Here is a 16,408-nt window from a genome sequence, read left to right as displayed (position 1 = left end):
CTAATTTTTTTAGACTTGAAACAAAGACTTTACTATCTTCTTCTTTGTGCCGTCACCATTTCTTTTCCTAGCATATAACTAATATATATATATGTTAGGGCCTGTTTGAATTGACTTTTGACTTATGAAAATTTCTTTGAAATTGCTTGATTTTGAACTTAAGTGTTTGTCTATTCAATTATACCCTTACAATGTCTTTAGCAATAAAACTCATATTGAATATACAATTCCAAAAATTCTTTCATATTAAAATACGTAATTTATAAATATACAAATTTTATTTTAAATATTTTACAAAAATTTCATAAATAAATTTTTGATAACTTATACTATAATTTAACTCTCGAAATTGAAATTTCTCGTAAATTTGGACGAAGGGAATATGTTTTAGTTAGAACCGTCCTATAGAAGGCTGCTGAAAGTAGGCAAAGTGAAGGACACCTTTTTGATAAGTCAAAAACTTACTGTTGTCCATCTTTTTTATTAAGTTCATGTCAAATTATTTGCCTATGTTTTTATTATGGCGTATAAAGTTGTTCCATTTCCACAATTAAAACCAACCTAGGCTTCTCTCTTATGACCCATTCAAATATTTTGTATTTCTACATGTGGATTTCAAAATCTAAACTTGGTTAGGTCTACCAAAAGATATTGGAATACAATTTTAATACTTTGGATTGGAGTTTATTCATTTCACTCTACAACTCTCCCTTGATTAGGAGCCTCTATAATCAATCAATTTGATCAATTAAGTTTCTTAAGCGCACCTGTTTAAAATCATTAAAATGTAGGGGTGAAATTGGATAAACTCAAAAGAACAATCAATCACAGCTCTAATGATTATATTAATGAATTTTAATCATTGGCCTCATTTAACATGTAAATAGTAGAGGTGCAATTAATTACAGTTGCTAGGCCATAATGAAGCCACGTGGATTTTTCTCCTATGAAGGGTTACTTGCCCATGATTAATTCCACACTCGTACGCTATTGAAACTAATTGAGCCAAGGTAGCACACTCATCTCTTTTATGAACTTGTGGAATTATAATAAATTTAACTAAAAATATTTAATAATATAATCTAATTTAAAGTAGTCGAAGAAAAGTATTTGAAAGTGATTTAAAAGAATTCTGAATCTAGAAAATCAGCAACCGCATCTTCTATTAATAATTGAAACAATAAAATATTAAATCTCAACTCCTCGTAATATACGTACGTGTCTACTTTAAAAACTTAAATTCCTATATTGAATACTTCACTGCGTCCTCTTGGAAAAGCCCCTATATATACCACTCACTCATTGCTTCTCATAAAACACACCAAACTCCTTCTTGTGAACCAACAAAACTCACAATCCCAAAATAAAAAAGTCTACACCTGAATTTATAGACAGAGAAATGGATCAAAAATTGCCTATTGTAGTTAAAAAGTTCTGGAAGATAGTCCGTGTGGTTTACTTCATGCTAAGAAAAGGATTATCATCAAAGAGGAAACTAATATTCGATCTCAACTTATTGATGAAACGTGGTAAGATTGCTGGTAAAGCTGCCTTCCAAAACCTCATGTTCCATGACCATAACATTAATCATGGCCATCAATCATCGTCAAAAGAGTATTACGAGTTCAGCTGCAGTAACAGCCCAACTTTCCATCTCCCATTCCACATCAACAAGCGCATTAATAAGCATAGTCAGCTTAAACATGCCAGTGAACACGAGGACGTTTCAATGATAAACACTGTTGTTTTAAAGGCATTAGAAATGCTTGAGAGTGAAACAGAATCACCTGCTTTGCCTGGATTTGGAAGGTCTCCAACGGTTAGGCAATTAAGGATTACTGACTCGCCTTTTCTTCTAAGATCAGACACTGATAATGATGAAATGATTAATCACGTAGACGAAAAAGCTGATGAATTTATTTCTCGATTTTATAGAGAATTGAGAAGAGAAGCTTCTGATTTCGCTTAATTTGGTTGTTGAGTTATTGTTGCGATATTAATAACTTTTTTAAAGAGAGAGGATTGAAAAAAAGAAAATAAATTTATAACTTGTAATGATACTTTATAGTTTCATTTTATAATAACTCTTAATTTAATAGTAAACTACGGAAAAGTAAATCCTGTAATATCGAATCAAGTTTTTTCTCTTTTTTGTAAGAGTCAAGAGAAACTCTAATTTAAAATTACTATTTGAATCCATGTTAATTAAATATTACCCGCCTATTAAAACTAACACATTGGGAGCTTAGAGAGTATACCCAAGTTAATAATGGTTATCTCAATGGGTTCAAAATTCATAAGAAACAATAATACAGTGTCCCAATGCAAGTTACAAGTTGATACTCTTATTTGCACTTTCTCTTACATGATTTTGTAGATTTTTGGATGTTAGCATTTAGTGTAAATTTTTGTTATGCTTGTTTAACTTTTATGTAATATTATCTCAATAAAATTAGTGATCTATAATTAGTTTTGTGTATAAGGTGTTAAAGTATATAGACATATATGAACAAAACAAAAATGGTATTTAACTGTTCTTGGTTTTTTCGTAGCTATTGTTTCTAGTGTAATATTAATGTAGTATACTTTACATGGTAAAATTGTTATTTATAAAATAAAAGTTAATTTAAATTAATAAGATTGCAGTTATGTGTTCTCAATATAATACTTAAATTATATCGTAAAAACAGTATTTATTATTATGGAAATTTAAGTAATTTAATCTAAAATTTTGGAATATTTCTATTTAAATACATAAGTTTCCTTTTTTTAATATAGATATTGTACTACTCTTTTACAATCTTTAATATTATCAAAGAAAAAATTAAAATTTTTTAAGGTATCAAAACGTAGATGTCCTAAAGCAAAGTTTTTTCACTCCCTCATGTCCCTTGAGCCACCCCATTGACCCCGGTCAAGGACACAGCTATTAATAGGCTTGTATTTTTGCTGTAATTTTGTTGGGAAATATTGAATTCAGTAATTCAATTTAAAAAGTGTATTGAACTGTGCTATCAATATTTTCGCTTATATTTGTCTAATATGTTTTATCCCTTATAAAAGACTATTATTTGCATTTTAGACGATTAATTTTTCCTTATTTCATTTCATCAAAACTCTATTGCATTTTTATTTACGTGTTTACTAGAAAATGTATTGTTAAAACTAAGTAGGTTAATATACTCGTAGTTGAAAAAGTGAGGGAGTTAATTACAAATCAGTATTATTTTATCAAACTTTATATGCAAGTATAGAACTCATGGGTTGCTTGAATATTTAAAAACATAGTTGAAATTTGAGTCCGAAATTTAAAGGGTACAAAATAATAACAAAAATTCTAAAATGGTATATAAAATTTTATATTAACCAAAACGGTAAATCGCTGCAGGTGCAGCGACTTACCTCACCTGAAAAAGTATAAAAAAATGAAATCGCTGCCTAAGCAGCGATTTCAAAATTTTGCTTCTTACAAATCGCTGCCTTGGCAGCGATTTCATTTTATTTTTTAATTATGTTTTAAGAATTTTTTTTTTTGATGAAATCACTGCTACAGCAGTGATTTTTGTGTTTTATTAAAAAAATTAACATGACAATTTTGTCAGAAGAAAATCTCTTCGTCAGGAGCGATTTTGTCCTTTTGGTAAAAAAATTTTTTAATGTACCTTTTTAAAATTTTTGTCAATTTTTTTTGCCCTTTTGACTTAGGACTCTAATTATAAGAGCAGTTCAACTTTATGGTCACCTGACAAATTATATGCATACTAGAAAAATATCGTATCTAATTATTGGACTAATTTGATCTATTAAGTTACGTAATCACTTGTTTAAAATCATTAACTAAGTTTTTTGTTACGCTTAAGGTGAATGTTCGGATGCAAAAAGAACAAATCAGTCATACCTTTAATGATTTATAGAAGGAATTTTAGTTATTGGCTTCATCTCTTATGTACATTTAACTTTTGTATGAATATTTTTATTCTAGTTTTACTTGTTATATTTCACTTAATGAGAATTAAATTAATTAATTTTGAAACTAAATTGAATTAGATTATGTTGATATTTATATTAATATGATAAAAGAAAATAAGATAAAATGTTGATAAAAGATAAATGATGGATAAAAATGAAAGGAGTTTTCAAACTGTTAATTAATGTAAATGCTGGAGACCTTTCAATATAAAGTGATCATGTGAATATATAAAAAATCTCGCTTTCATCAAAAAAAATTTCAATAAGATATCCATATTTGTCTCTCCTTCTTAAGTTAAACCAACAAAAACTCACAATTAAAAAAAAAAGAAGTTCTCCCATACGTGAAAATGGATCAAAAATTACCAGTTATAGGGAAAAAGTTCTGGAAAATAGTCCGTGTGGCTTACTTCATGTTGAGGAAAGGATTATCATCAAAGAGAAAACTAATGTTCGATCTCAACTTATTAATGAAACGTGGTAAGATTGCTGGAAAAACCGTCTTCCAAAATCTGATGTTCCAGGGCCATAATAATAATAATCATGTTCATCAATCAACTTCAAAAGAGTATTACGAGTTCAGCTGCAGTAACAGCCCCGCTTTTCACCTCCCTTTCAACCTCAACAAGCGCATTAACAAGAACAATCACAATGCAGTACCTGTCACTGAACACGATGACGTTTCAATGATGAACGCTGCCGTTTTGAAGGCATTAGAAATGCTACAGAGCGAAACAGCATCACCTGCTTTGCCTGGATTCGGAAGGACTCCAACGGTCAGGCAATTAAGAATCACTGACTCGCCGTTCCCACTAAGAGAAACTGACATGATAGGCAACGTTGATGAGAAAGCTGATGAATTCATTTCTCGATTTTACAGAGATTTGAGAAGAGAAGCATCCGCTTTTGCTTAATGTTTTGGAGTTTTATTTTTTTTCACTTTTCTAATTGGGGTATTAATTCGGGAAATTTTTAGAAAAAATTGAACGTTAAGAGTTTATATATGTAATGATAACCACCCTTCGCTACTTTGTTTCATCATATGGTTAATACATTCAAGGTCTGAAAGTCCTAAAATTTTGAATCCACAAAAATTCTTTATTAGGTAGATTTTTTTTTTTTTTTTTGCTTCTTGAAAATCTATACATCGAAAAGCAAAAAGTTCAATTAAAACTAGTAAGTATTACAAGTTAAAGTAGAGAAAATTAATGTTAATGCATGCCAATATATCAAGTCCGGTAAGAATCGAATCTTTATCAATAAAGTAAAAATTTAGAATGCTAATTAATCAGTTGAACAATTAAATTTTTCTAGATAACTAAGTTAATTTCCGTGTAAAACAAAAAAAAAATCTTCGAACTTCATTTAGACAGTATCACACGTCCAATAGTTAGCCACCGTGGTCCAAACACAAGGCAGAATTGTTGCACCATAGTGAGAATATATTAAACCATAGTAATAAATTTTCAACCCCAAATGCTATATTTATGTAACTTAAAAGTAGGGATAAAATATAACTATTGAACTTATTATGTCTTTCGAAAAATAATTACTACCGTAAAAAATTAAAATTAAGCTAGTGGCTATTTTTCAGTTCTGCTGAATTGAAGTGTTGCTAGCTTTGTGTGAATTTTAGCTAGAAAAATGCCGCAATAGACTAAAGAAAAAACAACGATTTTTTCTGCCAATTTTCCAAAAGCATTAATGTCTTATGTTCATAAGTGAAATATGTAATTTAGTCTTTGCCTCTCTTTTATAACTTTTTATTATAGTGCTTTGTAAAGCAAATCTTTTGCTTTTTAGGTTGGTCATTTACCTGGAAACCTCCTTAGGCAGATACATCCATACAGACACACTATATTTTATTCATTTTTTAAAAAATATATTTGAGAGGAATTGTGGTGCTTATTACAAAAGTAAAGCTGTCAATAATATATGCTTTTGAGGGTTAGACCTTATTTTTTGAAATATTCAAAACCTCCTCATGGCAAATGTGTCACCTGACTTGGATAAAGACCAAAATCATAGATTAATTAACTCGAGTTTTACATCTAGATATTCATATGTATGTTAATCAGATTTGGACTAGACATTTATCAAAGACAAAGATACATATTTAAGAGATGTGAAATTTAGTAACTACTAAATTGTGGTTTCTTTCAGACACATTGAATTAGATTTGAACGAATCTTTGATAAATTAAATTAATAAAGAAATGAGTTATTTACTCATTCAAGAGCTACTTTGGTGGAATGGAATGAACTAAAAATATGGATCAAAAGTCAACCATCTAAATTTGTATTAAGTTTTAATTACTCTAATATTTTAACGAGTATCAGATTTGAATTTGAATTTTGATAAATTTATATTAAAAATATTTTAAATATCTTGAATATATAATCTCAAATCCGCGTTTTGTTATAAACCAAGTTCATCCTAATGTGGACACCAAGGTCACACAAGTAGTTATTGGGCCTAGAACGAGCAATATAGTCAAAGATAATTTGGGCTTCGAGGTTAGTAGTTGGCATGAAACTGTTCCATCAAAAAAGATAGTGATATGTGAATAGAGATTATGCAAATTTTGAGAAAAATATCTTGTCCTCTCATCTCCTTTCTATGAGTTCCCTTATATTTCGAATTATGAGTTAACGAAATAAATTTGTGAGTTATTTGAAGTTGAATTGAATTGGTCTTATTTGTGGGTTTGTTACAGATCTACTGGCAAGTTACGGTAATTATTATCGTAAAAGATGTTAGAACTAACATTTTCTTTTTTCCCATACAGTAAAGCACTCAAACTTTATTAAAAGCAAGTAAAGTAAAACGATGTTCCTTTTGATAAGCACTTGTCAAACTTTGAACTGCTTTTCAAGCTTCTCAAAACGCTTCAACGTGTCATTCAAATTCATCATAAATTTCCTTAGATATCTTAGGTTTAGGTCCTGAAATAGACTAACTTAAAAGATAAGTTGATTTACCATTCAAATTTACGTACATTACTTGTTTTTTCCTCTATCGTTGAACGACACTTTCGGAGGGTACGAACTATATCCTATTTGAAAAGATTTTACCTGCATCAGATGTTTATGCCAGGTTTTTGTCCAATTTAGTGTTAAAATTGACCATTATTAGATTAGGAAAAGAAATTACATTGTCTCCTTGTATGATTTTGGATAATTAATCCTCATTTTATTAGCTAGCGGCTGGAATTGAATTGGCTAAGATCAAACATCTATTATTAATATTATATGTTATGTTATGAGGGTGGTACATATTCGTGTTCTTGATTTAATCAATATTGGAAACTAGTATTATATTGTTCATATTGGATCTTACAGTTGATATTAATGAAAGAAAATGAATCATTATCTCTTAGTTTTCAATTATACTTACCTTTCATAAATTAAACATTTGAAATTGACTTAAGACGACGGTTCATATTCTTAAGAGTTAGGTGTCATTTGTCGCCATATATATAGTTTAGAATTCAAATTCGGGTACAGTCCTAAGTTGTACTTTACTTTAGTAAGCACCATAATTTGTCTCAAATTTTACATAACAATCATGTACATCAATAATTAAAATAGGGTATATACTGTATCGACTATCGATCTTTGATCTTTCTGTTTCAAAGGAGTTGCTTTACAACCCACTATAAAAAATAATAGTAATAAATAAGATAAAATATTTAAGTAATTAGAGAAAAGGATCGAAAATTATTTATAAAATGTCAACTCACCATTACACGAGGGGGAATCACATTGATCTATTTTGTTAATTGGAGCATTATTTGTCTTCAAGGGTGGGCCCACACCTACATAAGGGGTGTCGTCGGAAAGTTAGATCGTGTAATGAGATTAAATTTTAGTTTTAATAAGTATTATGCATAAAAGTATGATACTTTTTAATATAAGTTAAAGATTTAGTCTAATAGTTAAGGTATTTGTAAAAATTTCTTGAGGTCATGTCGTGTGTTCTCAACACGTACATAAATGAACTTCCAGGTTAATCTCATAATTTTATCTGTTTTACATGAGAATTAACTTTAATTAGGAGACAACTCCAGGGTCATAACAATAATAATATAGGGACTGAATCTTGGACCGTGCAAAATGCGTATGAAGATATCAGTCAACTAATTAATGTAGTTTGTTTTTTCTTTTATCAAAATGAACAAATTAAAAATTCTGGTCGATCTTTACCTTTACTTGTATATTAATTCCAATCCAAGTTGTCGACAATCAAATTTAAGAGGGAATCCTTGATTGTACTCCATTTGTCACGTTGTGTTTTTCGAAAGTTAATTTAATTAATTTTTAATTCGATATTTTAAACAAAAAAATTAGATATTCTAAAACTATATGAAAAGTATTATAAATTGTAATTTTTTACACATTAATATGATGAAAAAATACATGTTAGTCAAAATTTTTATAGTTTAACTCTAAAAATAGAAATCATGACAAATAATATCAGACGGAAAGAGTATTATTTATTATCATCACATTTAAAAACTCTTCACATAATTTTATTTTACATCTTCTATGTCAAAAATTTCCGGAACACTGGAAAAATAAAAGCACTCCAAAAATTTAAGCAAAGAGAGAAGCTTCTCTTCTCAAATCTCTATAGAATCGAGAAATGAATTCATCAGCCTTTTCGTCTACGTGGCTGATGTTATCAGCTTCTGATGTTAGAGGAAAAGGAGAATCAGTGATCCTTAATTGCCTGACCGTTGGAGTCCTTCCAAATCCAGGCAAAGCAGGTGATGCTGTTTCGCTCTGAAGCATTTCTAATGCCTTCAAAACGGCAGCGTTCATCATTGAAACATCGTCAGGTACTGCATTGTGATTGTGCTTATTAATGCGCTTGTTCATGTTGAAAGGTAGGTGAAAAGAGGGGCTGTTACTGCAGCTGAACTCGTAATACTCTTTTGAAATTGATTGATGAATATTATTATTATGGCCCTGGAACATCAGATTTTGGAAGGCGGCTTTTCCAGCAATCTTACCACGTTTCATTAATAAGTTGAGATCGAACATCAGTTTTCTCTTTGATGATAATCCTTTTCTCAACATGAAGTAAGCTACGCGAACTATCTTCCAGAATTTTTTCGCTATAACTGGCAAATTTTGATCCATTTTCTTGTATAAGAATCACGTGTAGATATCTCTTTATTTTATATTTTTGAATTATGAGTTGTTGTTGGTTCTGGATAGACAAATATGAAAGAAAGAGGTTTTATTTAGAGGATGTGTAGTTTGTAGTTGGTAGAGAATTGTGGTTTTATGAGAAGCAAAGAAGTGGTGGTATATATATAGGTGGATTTATATATTTTAATTACATATAAAGGAAGAGGATGTAGTGAAGCAATCTATATGTTGAAGTTTTTATGTTTAGCCAATATTCTAATAGTCCAATTATTAGTGGTGATTTTCAACATCTAGCTTTAGGACTGTCTTTTAAGTCATTTTCACCCATCAAAGAAATTTCGTTGTAATTTTTTTCCCTCTCCTTTCACGTGGATTACAAATTTGAGGCTAATGGGATTAGGGGTATTGTCAAACATATGGAGATTACTGTTGAATTATTACAACTTAAAATAAGTTGAATCAATAAGTAAGTTAGTTGTTAAATTGTTTACTGTAATTATTAATTTTTTGCAAGATGAATTGAATCTAAATGAACGACTAAACAGTGAATTATGATTTAACTTGCTTAAATAATCTTATCAAGTTTGAATTTCTTATAATTTGTTCTATTACAAGAGAACAGAAAAAGAAAAAAAACATGAACTGTACAACAGGACGGAGATTAATTAAATAAAAATAAACGCCCACCGTGGGGCTCGAACCCACGACCACAAGGTTAAGAGCCTTGCGCTCTACCAACTGAGCTAGACGGGCTTATTGATATACTTTAGCAACTATAATTATAAAACTAAATATTATGTGACATTTCAATAGATATTGGTGACTTGTTAGAGGATAAGTATAACTAAATGGAACTTAATAGTTCTTTTGTACCAAGCACAATATATATCTGTATCATTTATCAAAGTCCAATATATTACCTTTAGGCATATTGTATACTCTCAAAACCATGACAATTGAAATATTATAATCAATATCATTTTATAAATATTGCAACGGATTAATTAATTAGTCTACAAATTCTCGATCATGTATCCTCTTTAGATAATTTTTTGTAATTTTTTTTTATATAAAATAATAGAAACTTTCCCTGGTAAGGGGAAGATGAGATTTCTAAAGAAGTGTGCTTATGCATAATTGCCGAATTAGTTATGATTATTTCTGCACGTAAATAAAGTTGTAAATTTGTGGCCTGTAAAGTTTTTGTATGAAAAATTAGGTTTTCATAAACAAATTGTATGACTTTTACAAACACAAAGTTACCACTCCAAAAGCAAAAGCAACTCTCCCGTGAAACAGTAGAAAATTGATTATCGTCCTAATTTTTTATTGTTCACTATTTTATAAATAAATTTTTACTTTTGTTTCACTTTTAATATACTAAGAAATTTTTCTTTTTCTTATATAAACTATTAATGATAAAGACATTTTGAAACTAAACCATAAACGAAAGACATTTTTATTTATTTTACATAGTTTAAACTTTAAAGGCTTTTTTGACTATTTTTCCTTGATTATTAATTTCCTAAATCATTTTACAAGACTAATATTAAACATTAATTAATATGAATAAACCACACATATCAATTATTATTTGTTAAAAAGATGTATAACATTCAAAATGGATAAATAAAAATAAATGAAAAAATATATTTATATTTATTTTGGTGTGGGGTGGGGGGGTTGGGGTTTAGAGAGTAGTGCTCAAATTATTGAATTCCACTGATGAAATCTCTCTTTTGTATTTCCTTTTCCTTTAAATTATGTATTTTTAATTATATAGTAGAAAAATATTGGATCCTCTTTGATACATTTGGCTTCCAAAAGTTAAGGCACTCAGGTAGTGTGAGGCCTCTTTCCGTATTGCAAATAATTTAAGGAAAAGAAAACAGTAGAGAGACTATAATAAACTATAACTTAATATAATGTGTGACGATGTACCATTCAGTTTTTGAAACGTGGCATAATCTTAAAGAAAATCAACAACTAGATTAAGTTTTGTTTTATACAATTATTTATTCAACTAGTAGATAAAAGTACTTGAATTTAACAATATTTTCTCTATGCACCCTTACCTTTAGTTAAAGGGACTTCACTTGTATATCCAGAAAATTGTTTTGTACCCACTCACGAAGTTTTTGTTCTTTATCACTTCTTTTTTAATTTCTTCTTTTATTAGTGTTTGTTCTTTGTGCAATTAGTAATGAGCCTTTTAATGCACGATTCAAATTTAGTCGGGGCTTAAATGCATGCTTTAAACATCAGATGGAAAACTAAAAAGAAAAAAATTATTAGAAATGAGAATGAACGTCAACACAATAGAGTGGCTATTACTAAAAACAAAAAATGACCCTTTAGAGGCTTGCGAAGTACGAAGGGAACTTAAAAGGGCCATATCTTTTAACAGAGCACATTCAAGTGCTGGCCCAGTATCAGATGCCCAACCCAAACAGACATTACAACACTAACTTTTTTTTTTCTTTCCAGAAACTATCTAATTACACAAATATTTCTATCATATTTACTATATTTTCATACAGTTTGCAATAATTATATTGTATCTAACTATTTAATAATTTTATACTAGATTCCAAGTTAGATACATATGAATCACTCTAGATACACACTATATACATGTGTCGCTGATTCGTATACGTTTAAAATACCATATATCGATATACGTCAGCGAGATATGAGAGTGGCAAGCGATCGAGATGGAAGGGAGACAAGCTAAATTTGTCTATATATCTCAAATACATGTGAATCTACTGGGATTTAGTGCATTTAAAACAAATTACATCTAATTTTGATTCTAGATCTATCAAGATACTTGTACCTAAACGTATTTGAGCGCACCAAAATACGATATTATTCGCAATATTGCAAACTGATATGTATCTAAGTAATTAGTTCCTTAACTAGTGGAATTTGTGTAAGTTACCTTTGTTCCATGGGCAAACCTAGAGGTCAATGAATCATATATTTCTTGTAAAACTTGAAATTTTACCCATAAGACAAGCGAGGTTAAAACAAGACCACCCAACAATACATTTTTAACATTTACATAATTTTATATCTCATTATAATACTTTTTTAACGTTTATATAATATTACTTCTCATTATAGATTGTTACAAAACCATATGCGTATACAAGGATAAATGCGGATTGTTGTTTTGTATTTATGGACCATGTTGTTTTTTCCTGGATCTTTTGGATCCGCCTTATCCGTTGTTTTTCCATCTCTGGATATTTTCATTATTTTTAGTATAGCAAACACTTGATAATATATTGAAGAATTTGAGCAACATCAATTACCAGAAGTATTTCTTCCTATTGAAAGCAAATTGTCACAAAGTAAACAATTGAACACACATTCATACTAGTTTTAGGGAAAAAAGCGAGCACTTTTAGTGAACTAGTGAAGAAAATTATAAATGTGAGTGATTTAAAACTAAATTAAATTTTTAGAAACAATCTTTCACATCACTTTTCAAATTTCACCAACAATGTTTTTGTGTTAAAACTGAATTGAAGGAATGAAATCACTTAGGGATAAAAGCACGAGTAATTAATGAATATCCTTAACCAAGACAAAATAATTTCAATTTAACGCCAAAATTTCTACAGCAGTAACAAATTGAGTAGGTCGCTTAGTACACCTCGATCTATCGCCACTGTATTATTGATAAAATGGAAAAAGGTAAAAAATATTCTTAAACTATGAGAAATAGCTTAAATATATCTTTGAAGTATATTTCGGCTCAAATATATGCTTACCGTCAAATTATAGGGTCAAAAATACCCTTCTCATTAACAGAATCGGTTAAACGCCGCATAGATGCCACGTGGATGTCACATGGCATGCCACATAAGCCAATAAAGTTCCACTCATGCCACATAGACTAATAAACGTACCTCTAATTTTCCCCAATTTTCTCTATTTCCCTTAGAATTTAGAAACGATTTCACTGAAGAATATAGAACCCCTTTTCCTCATTTCTCCATTTTCTTAGAACGATTTCACAAAATACATAAGTTCTAAGAGAAAGGGGTTCTATGTTCTTCAGTGAAATCGTTTCTAAATTCTAAGGGAAATAGAGAAAATTGGGGAAAATTAGGGGTAAGTTTATTTTCTACGTGGCATGAGTGGAACTCTATTGGCTTATGTGGCATGCCATGTGGTATCCACATGGCATCCAAGTGGCGTTTAACATATCCTGTTAATGAGAAGGTATTTTTGACCCTATAGTTTGAGGGGAAGAGTATATTTGAACCGAAATATAGTTCAAAGGTATTTTTGACACTTCTCCGTTGATAAAATAATAAAGGATAGTTTGATGGCTTTATTGTTATAGGAAGTAAAATTTAATAATTTACTGTCATAATAAGTAAAATTCAATTACTTTACATGACATGATGAATTTACCAATCATAGTAGATATAATTTGGTAATTATATTTGTAATTAACCCTAATAAGTGCATCAATGTAACTGAATTGGCAAACTGAAAGTCCTATAAAACTACTCAAACCATTAGCCTATCTGCCTTCTGTCAATTTCACTCAGCAGAAACTTCAGTTTTTGTAGATATACACAAACATCATGAAGGGATATTGGCGTTTTATACACAAACCAGGTAATTAATGGTCTCTGTTTATTATTGTTATTTGATATTTTTTCGTGAAAATGGGAAATATATTCCGTCACAAATAGTAATGGAAGGAACCTCAATTTGCTCGTGATGGAAGAGACAGATCAAATTTCCAATCTGCCAGAGCCAGTTTTGATCACATTCATTTATTTAGATCATTGTCAGTCCTTGAACTTCGTGAAGATTTCAAATAGTCACGTTAAGGTTCTGAAAGTAGTGGCATGCTCTCATTTGATTGCTGTTGATATGGATGATGCTCCTAACTTATTAAGATTCTCCTATGATATTTATCATGGAAGAAATGAACTACTGGGCCTATATTCAAACTGAAAGCTTCGCGATTGCTGGAGGTTATGATCAAATTAATTTCAGATCTAGAAGCTCTTGACACTGAATGGTACTCCAAGCTCATAGAGTCTATTGGTAACTTTAATAAATCCAGGGCTATTACACTTAGTTGTGACTCTGATAAGGTACGTGCAGCGAATTGGCTACTTGTCCTGCCAGAAGAAATTGTTCTGGATTTCTCATTGTTCTTATTATTTGTTTTTGCAGGTGATAGTTAATACCGAAAGAAATGAGAGAAAACTTGGTTCCTCCACTAAACATATACATATAAAAATTATGGACAGGACGAATTATTCAGTAGTAGACGTTGTTGATAGTTTACTTTGGATTTCTCCTCACCTGGACACCTTATCTGTGGACCAGGTTCGAAGCATACAGAGCTTGATCAAGGTAATATGCTTATCTTTCAAAAGCACTGGCTAAGGTTTCTTGCACCCTTATGCTTTATCTTTAAAGTTTTTTTGCAATTAGTTTCCTTTTGATTCATTGATTTAGTAACATAGCATCCTTCATGATTGGTTCAGTATCTTTTGTTTAGAGTCCGAAGATTAACCATAATCTGGAGATAATGGTCAAAAACACATAGATACTAGTCGAGATGTGTTTTAATAAATAGTTGGTGATAGTTCAGATAAGAAACACAAACACCTTATAGTTGAGGTAGGCACTTGCAAAAAGTGACACTCCAGGTGTGTTTCGGACCATTATCTTCAAAACCTAACAGTTAGTAAATCAACTGCTTATATGTATTCTGTCAACTAAAGAAACTTATATGAGCATATCACGTTTATATATTATACCAACACGCGGGTTTTACCTTTGTTCCTGTTGTGGTTTTCTCTGGTTTCTTAGTTTACATACAGAGATGCTGATGATGATAAAGATTACAAACGTAATTGGGCATCTCTAGCGTGGATATGTTGGAGTCATGGGCTGAAGAGAGTTCAATTGCAAAACTTTACACGTACGGAGCTAGAGAAGTTGAGAAACTATTTTCTCAAAATTTCAAATACTTTGAGCATAATTGAAGATCCACCAGAATGAAGCCTTTTCACTTCTCTTCAATAAATGTACTTGTGAATAAGTTTATACTTGTTGAGTTTAGCTAATTTTATGTTTTGAATAATTTTGTTTTTGTGATTTACTTGTGGGACATTTGTTTGCAATGACATTGATCTGATCTGTTTCTAATTTGAAGTTTCAGACATCGAGCAAATTATCCTAAAACATTCTCAGTGTAGCATTGTCCTGGTGCACAGCTTGACAAATGAACTGATACAGAACCAATGTGATTGAAAGAGCCAGGTATAACAAATTTTTCATGATTCATGAACTTTTGGTGCCCTTGTTTTTCTATAGATCGGGAGGTGGGTGTTGTCCTTTGAGGCAAGGGTCTATAGGTAACAAATAAAATTTCCGCACATACTATCTCTCTAGACCTCACTCTACGTGACTATATTAACTACTCCGTAGTTAAATGAATCTATAAGATTTGTTGTTGAATGTTTTGACAAATTTATGATTGAATTTTTTTGAATTTGATATACAAAACTTATAACAGCAACATACAAAGTGTAATTAACAAATGGATTTGAAAAAAATAGAGTGAACATAAAGTTTAACCCTACCTCATGGAAAAAGAAAGGGGTTTCTTTTATGATAAACCCTCGACTTAAATGTAGCAAATCAAAGTAATTGTGAAAAAGGAAAAAATGACAAAGAAGAAAACATGTCAATTAACAACGAGAACGGTATAAGAGCATTAAAAAAACAATAATTATAACAGAATGGAGTAATATGATAATTGAAACATAATAAACAACCGTTGATAACAAATATCAAAAGCAAGAAATTACATGCACAAGGTTAATACTATGATGTTCGTCACACAAATTAAATAAGGACCCTATACGTGGATATTTGTGCACTTTGCTCTTTACAAGGACCTTGAACAAACCCAAAACTCTTTATTAAAATATAGGTCAAATCCATTGGTGACTTTTCTAAAGTTGGCACCAAATTTCACATAGACATCTCAACTGTGATATGTTTATTTTAGACACCTCATGTAGGGTTCCGTTATATTCTTTTGACACTTTTCTTACAATAAGAAAAAAGTTGAAGGAGAGTGTAATATACTCGTTGATAATGTGGCAAACGATGAATTAAATGATTACATGTGTTATTTTAAGTTAAAAAAATATTTTAAAATCTATTTAGTAATTAAAGTAAAAATATTATTCTAAAAAAAAACAATTGAACCCCTCCCCACCCCCACCCCC

The 16,408-nt window shown here is 30.2% G+C and overlaps 3 protein-coding genes and 1 non-coding gene across 4 annotated transcripts; 2 read left to right on the top strand and 2 right to left on the bottom strand.

Annotated features, from left to right (window-relative positions):
* The first annotated feature begins 1,262 nt into the window (after positions 1-1,262).
* Positions 1,263-2,134, top strand: LOC107022885. Its single transcript, XM_015223461.2, has one exon. The coding sequence runs from the start codon at positions 1,400-1,402 to the stop codon at positions 1,967-1,969; it is 570 nt and encodes a 189-aa protein (XP_015078947.1). The 5' UTR covers positions 1,263-1,399; the 3' UTR covers positions 1,970-2,134.
* Positions 2,135-4,245: 2,111 nt separating this feature from the next.
* Positions 4,246-5,051, top strand: LOC107022913. The gene has a single exon (XM_015223485.2). It carries the CDS (start codon positions 4,320-4,322, stop codon positions 4,881-4,883), a length of 564 nt encoding a protein of 187 aa, XP_015078971.1. The 5' UTR covers positions 4,246-4,319; the 3' UTR covers positions 4,884-5,051.
* A 3,393-nt stretch (positions 5,052-8,444) lies between these two features.
* On the bottom strand, positions 8,445-9,283 carry LOC107022846. The gene has a single exon (XM_015223425.2). It carries the CDS (start codon positions 9,111-9,113, stop codon positions 8,565-8,567), a length of 549 nt encoding a protein of 182 aa, XP_015078911.1. The 5' UTR covers positions 9,114-9,283; the 3' UTR covers positions 8,445-8,564.
* A 522-nt stretch (positions 9,284-9,805) lies between these two features.
* On the bottom strand, positions 9,806-9,878 carry TRNAK-CUU. The gene has a single exon. It is a non-coding gene; the product is annotated as a tRNA-Lys (tRNA).
* Between the last annotated feature and the right edge of the window lie 6,530 nt (positions 9,879-16,408).

Source organism: Solanum pennellii, chromosome 6, assembly GCF_001406875.1.
Source record: "Solanum pennellii chromosome 6, SPENNV200".
In the NCBI taxonomy this organism is placed as follows: Eukaryota; Viridiplantae; Streptophyta; class Magnoliopsida; order Solanales; family Solanaceae; genus Solanum; species Solanum pennellii.
The sequence above is the reverse complement of the archived record's forward strand: the minus strand, read 5'-3'. Positions and strand labels throughout refer to the sequence as shown.

Bases quoted from the DNA above. Each gene is read 5' to 3' on its own strand.
- LOC107022885 (XM_015223461.2), top strand. From the start codon at position 1,400: ATGGATCAAAAATTGCCTATTGTAGTTAAAAAGTTCTGGAAGATAGTC.
- LOC107022846 (XM_015223425.2), bottom strand. From the start codon at position 9,113: ATGGATCAAAATTTGCCAGTTATAGCGAAAAAATTCTGGAAGATAGTT.
- LOC107022913 (XM_015223485.2), top strand. From the start codon at position 4,320: ATGGATCAAAAATTACCAGTTATAGGGAAAAAGTTCTGGAAAATAGTC.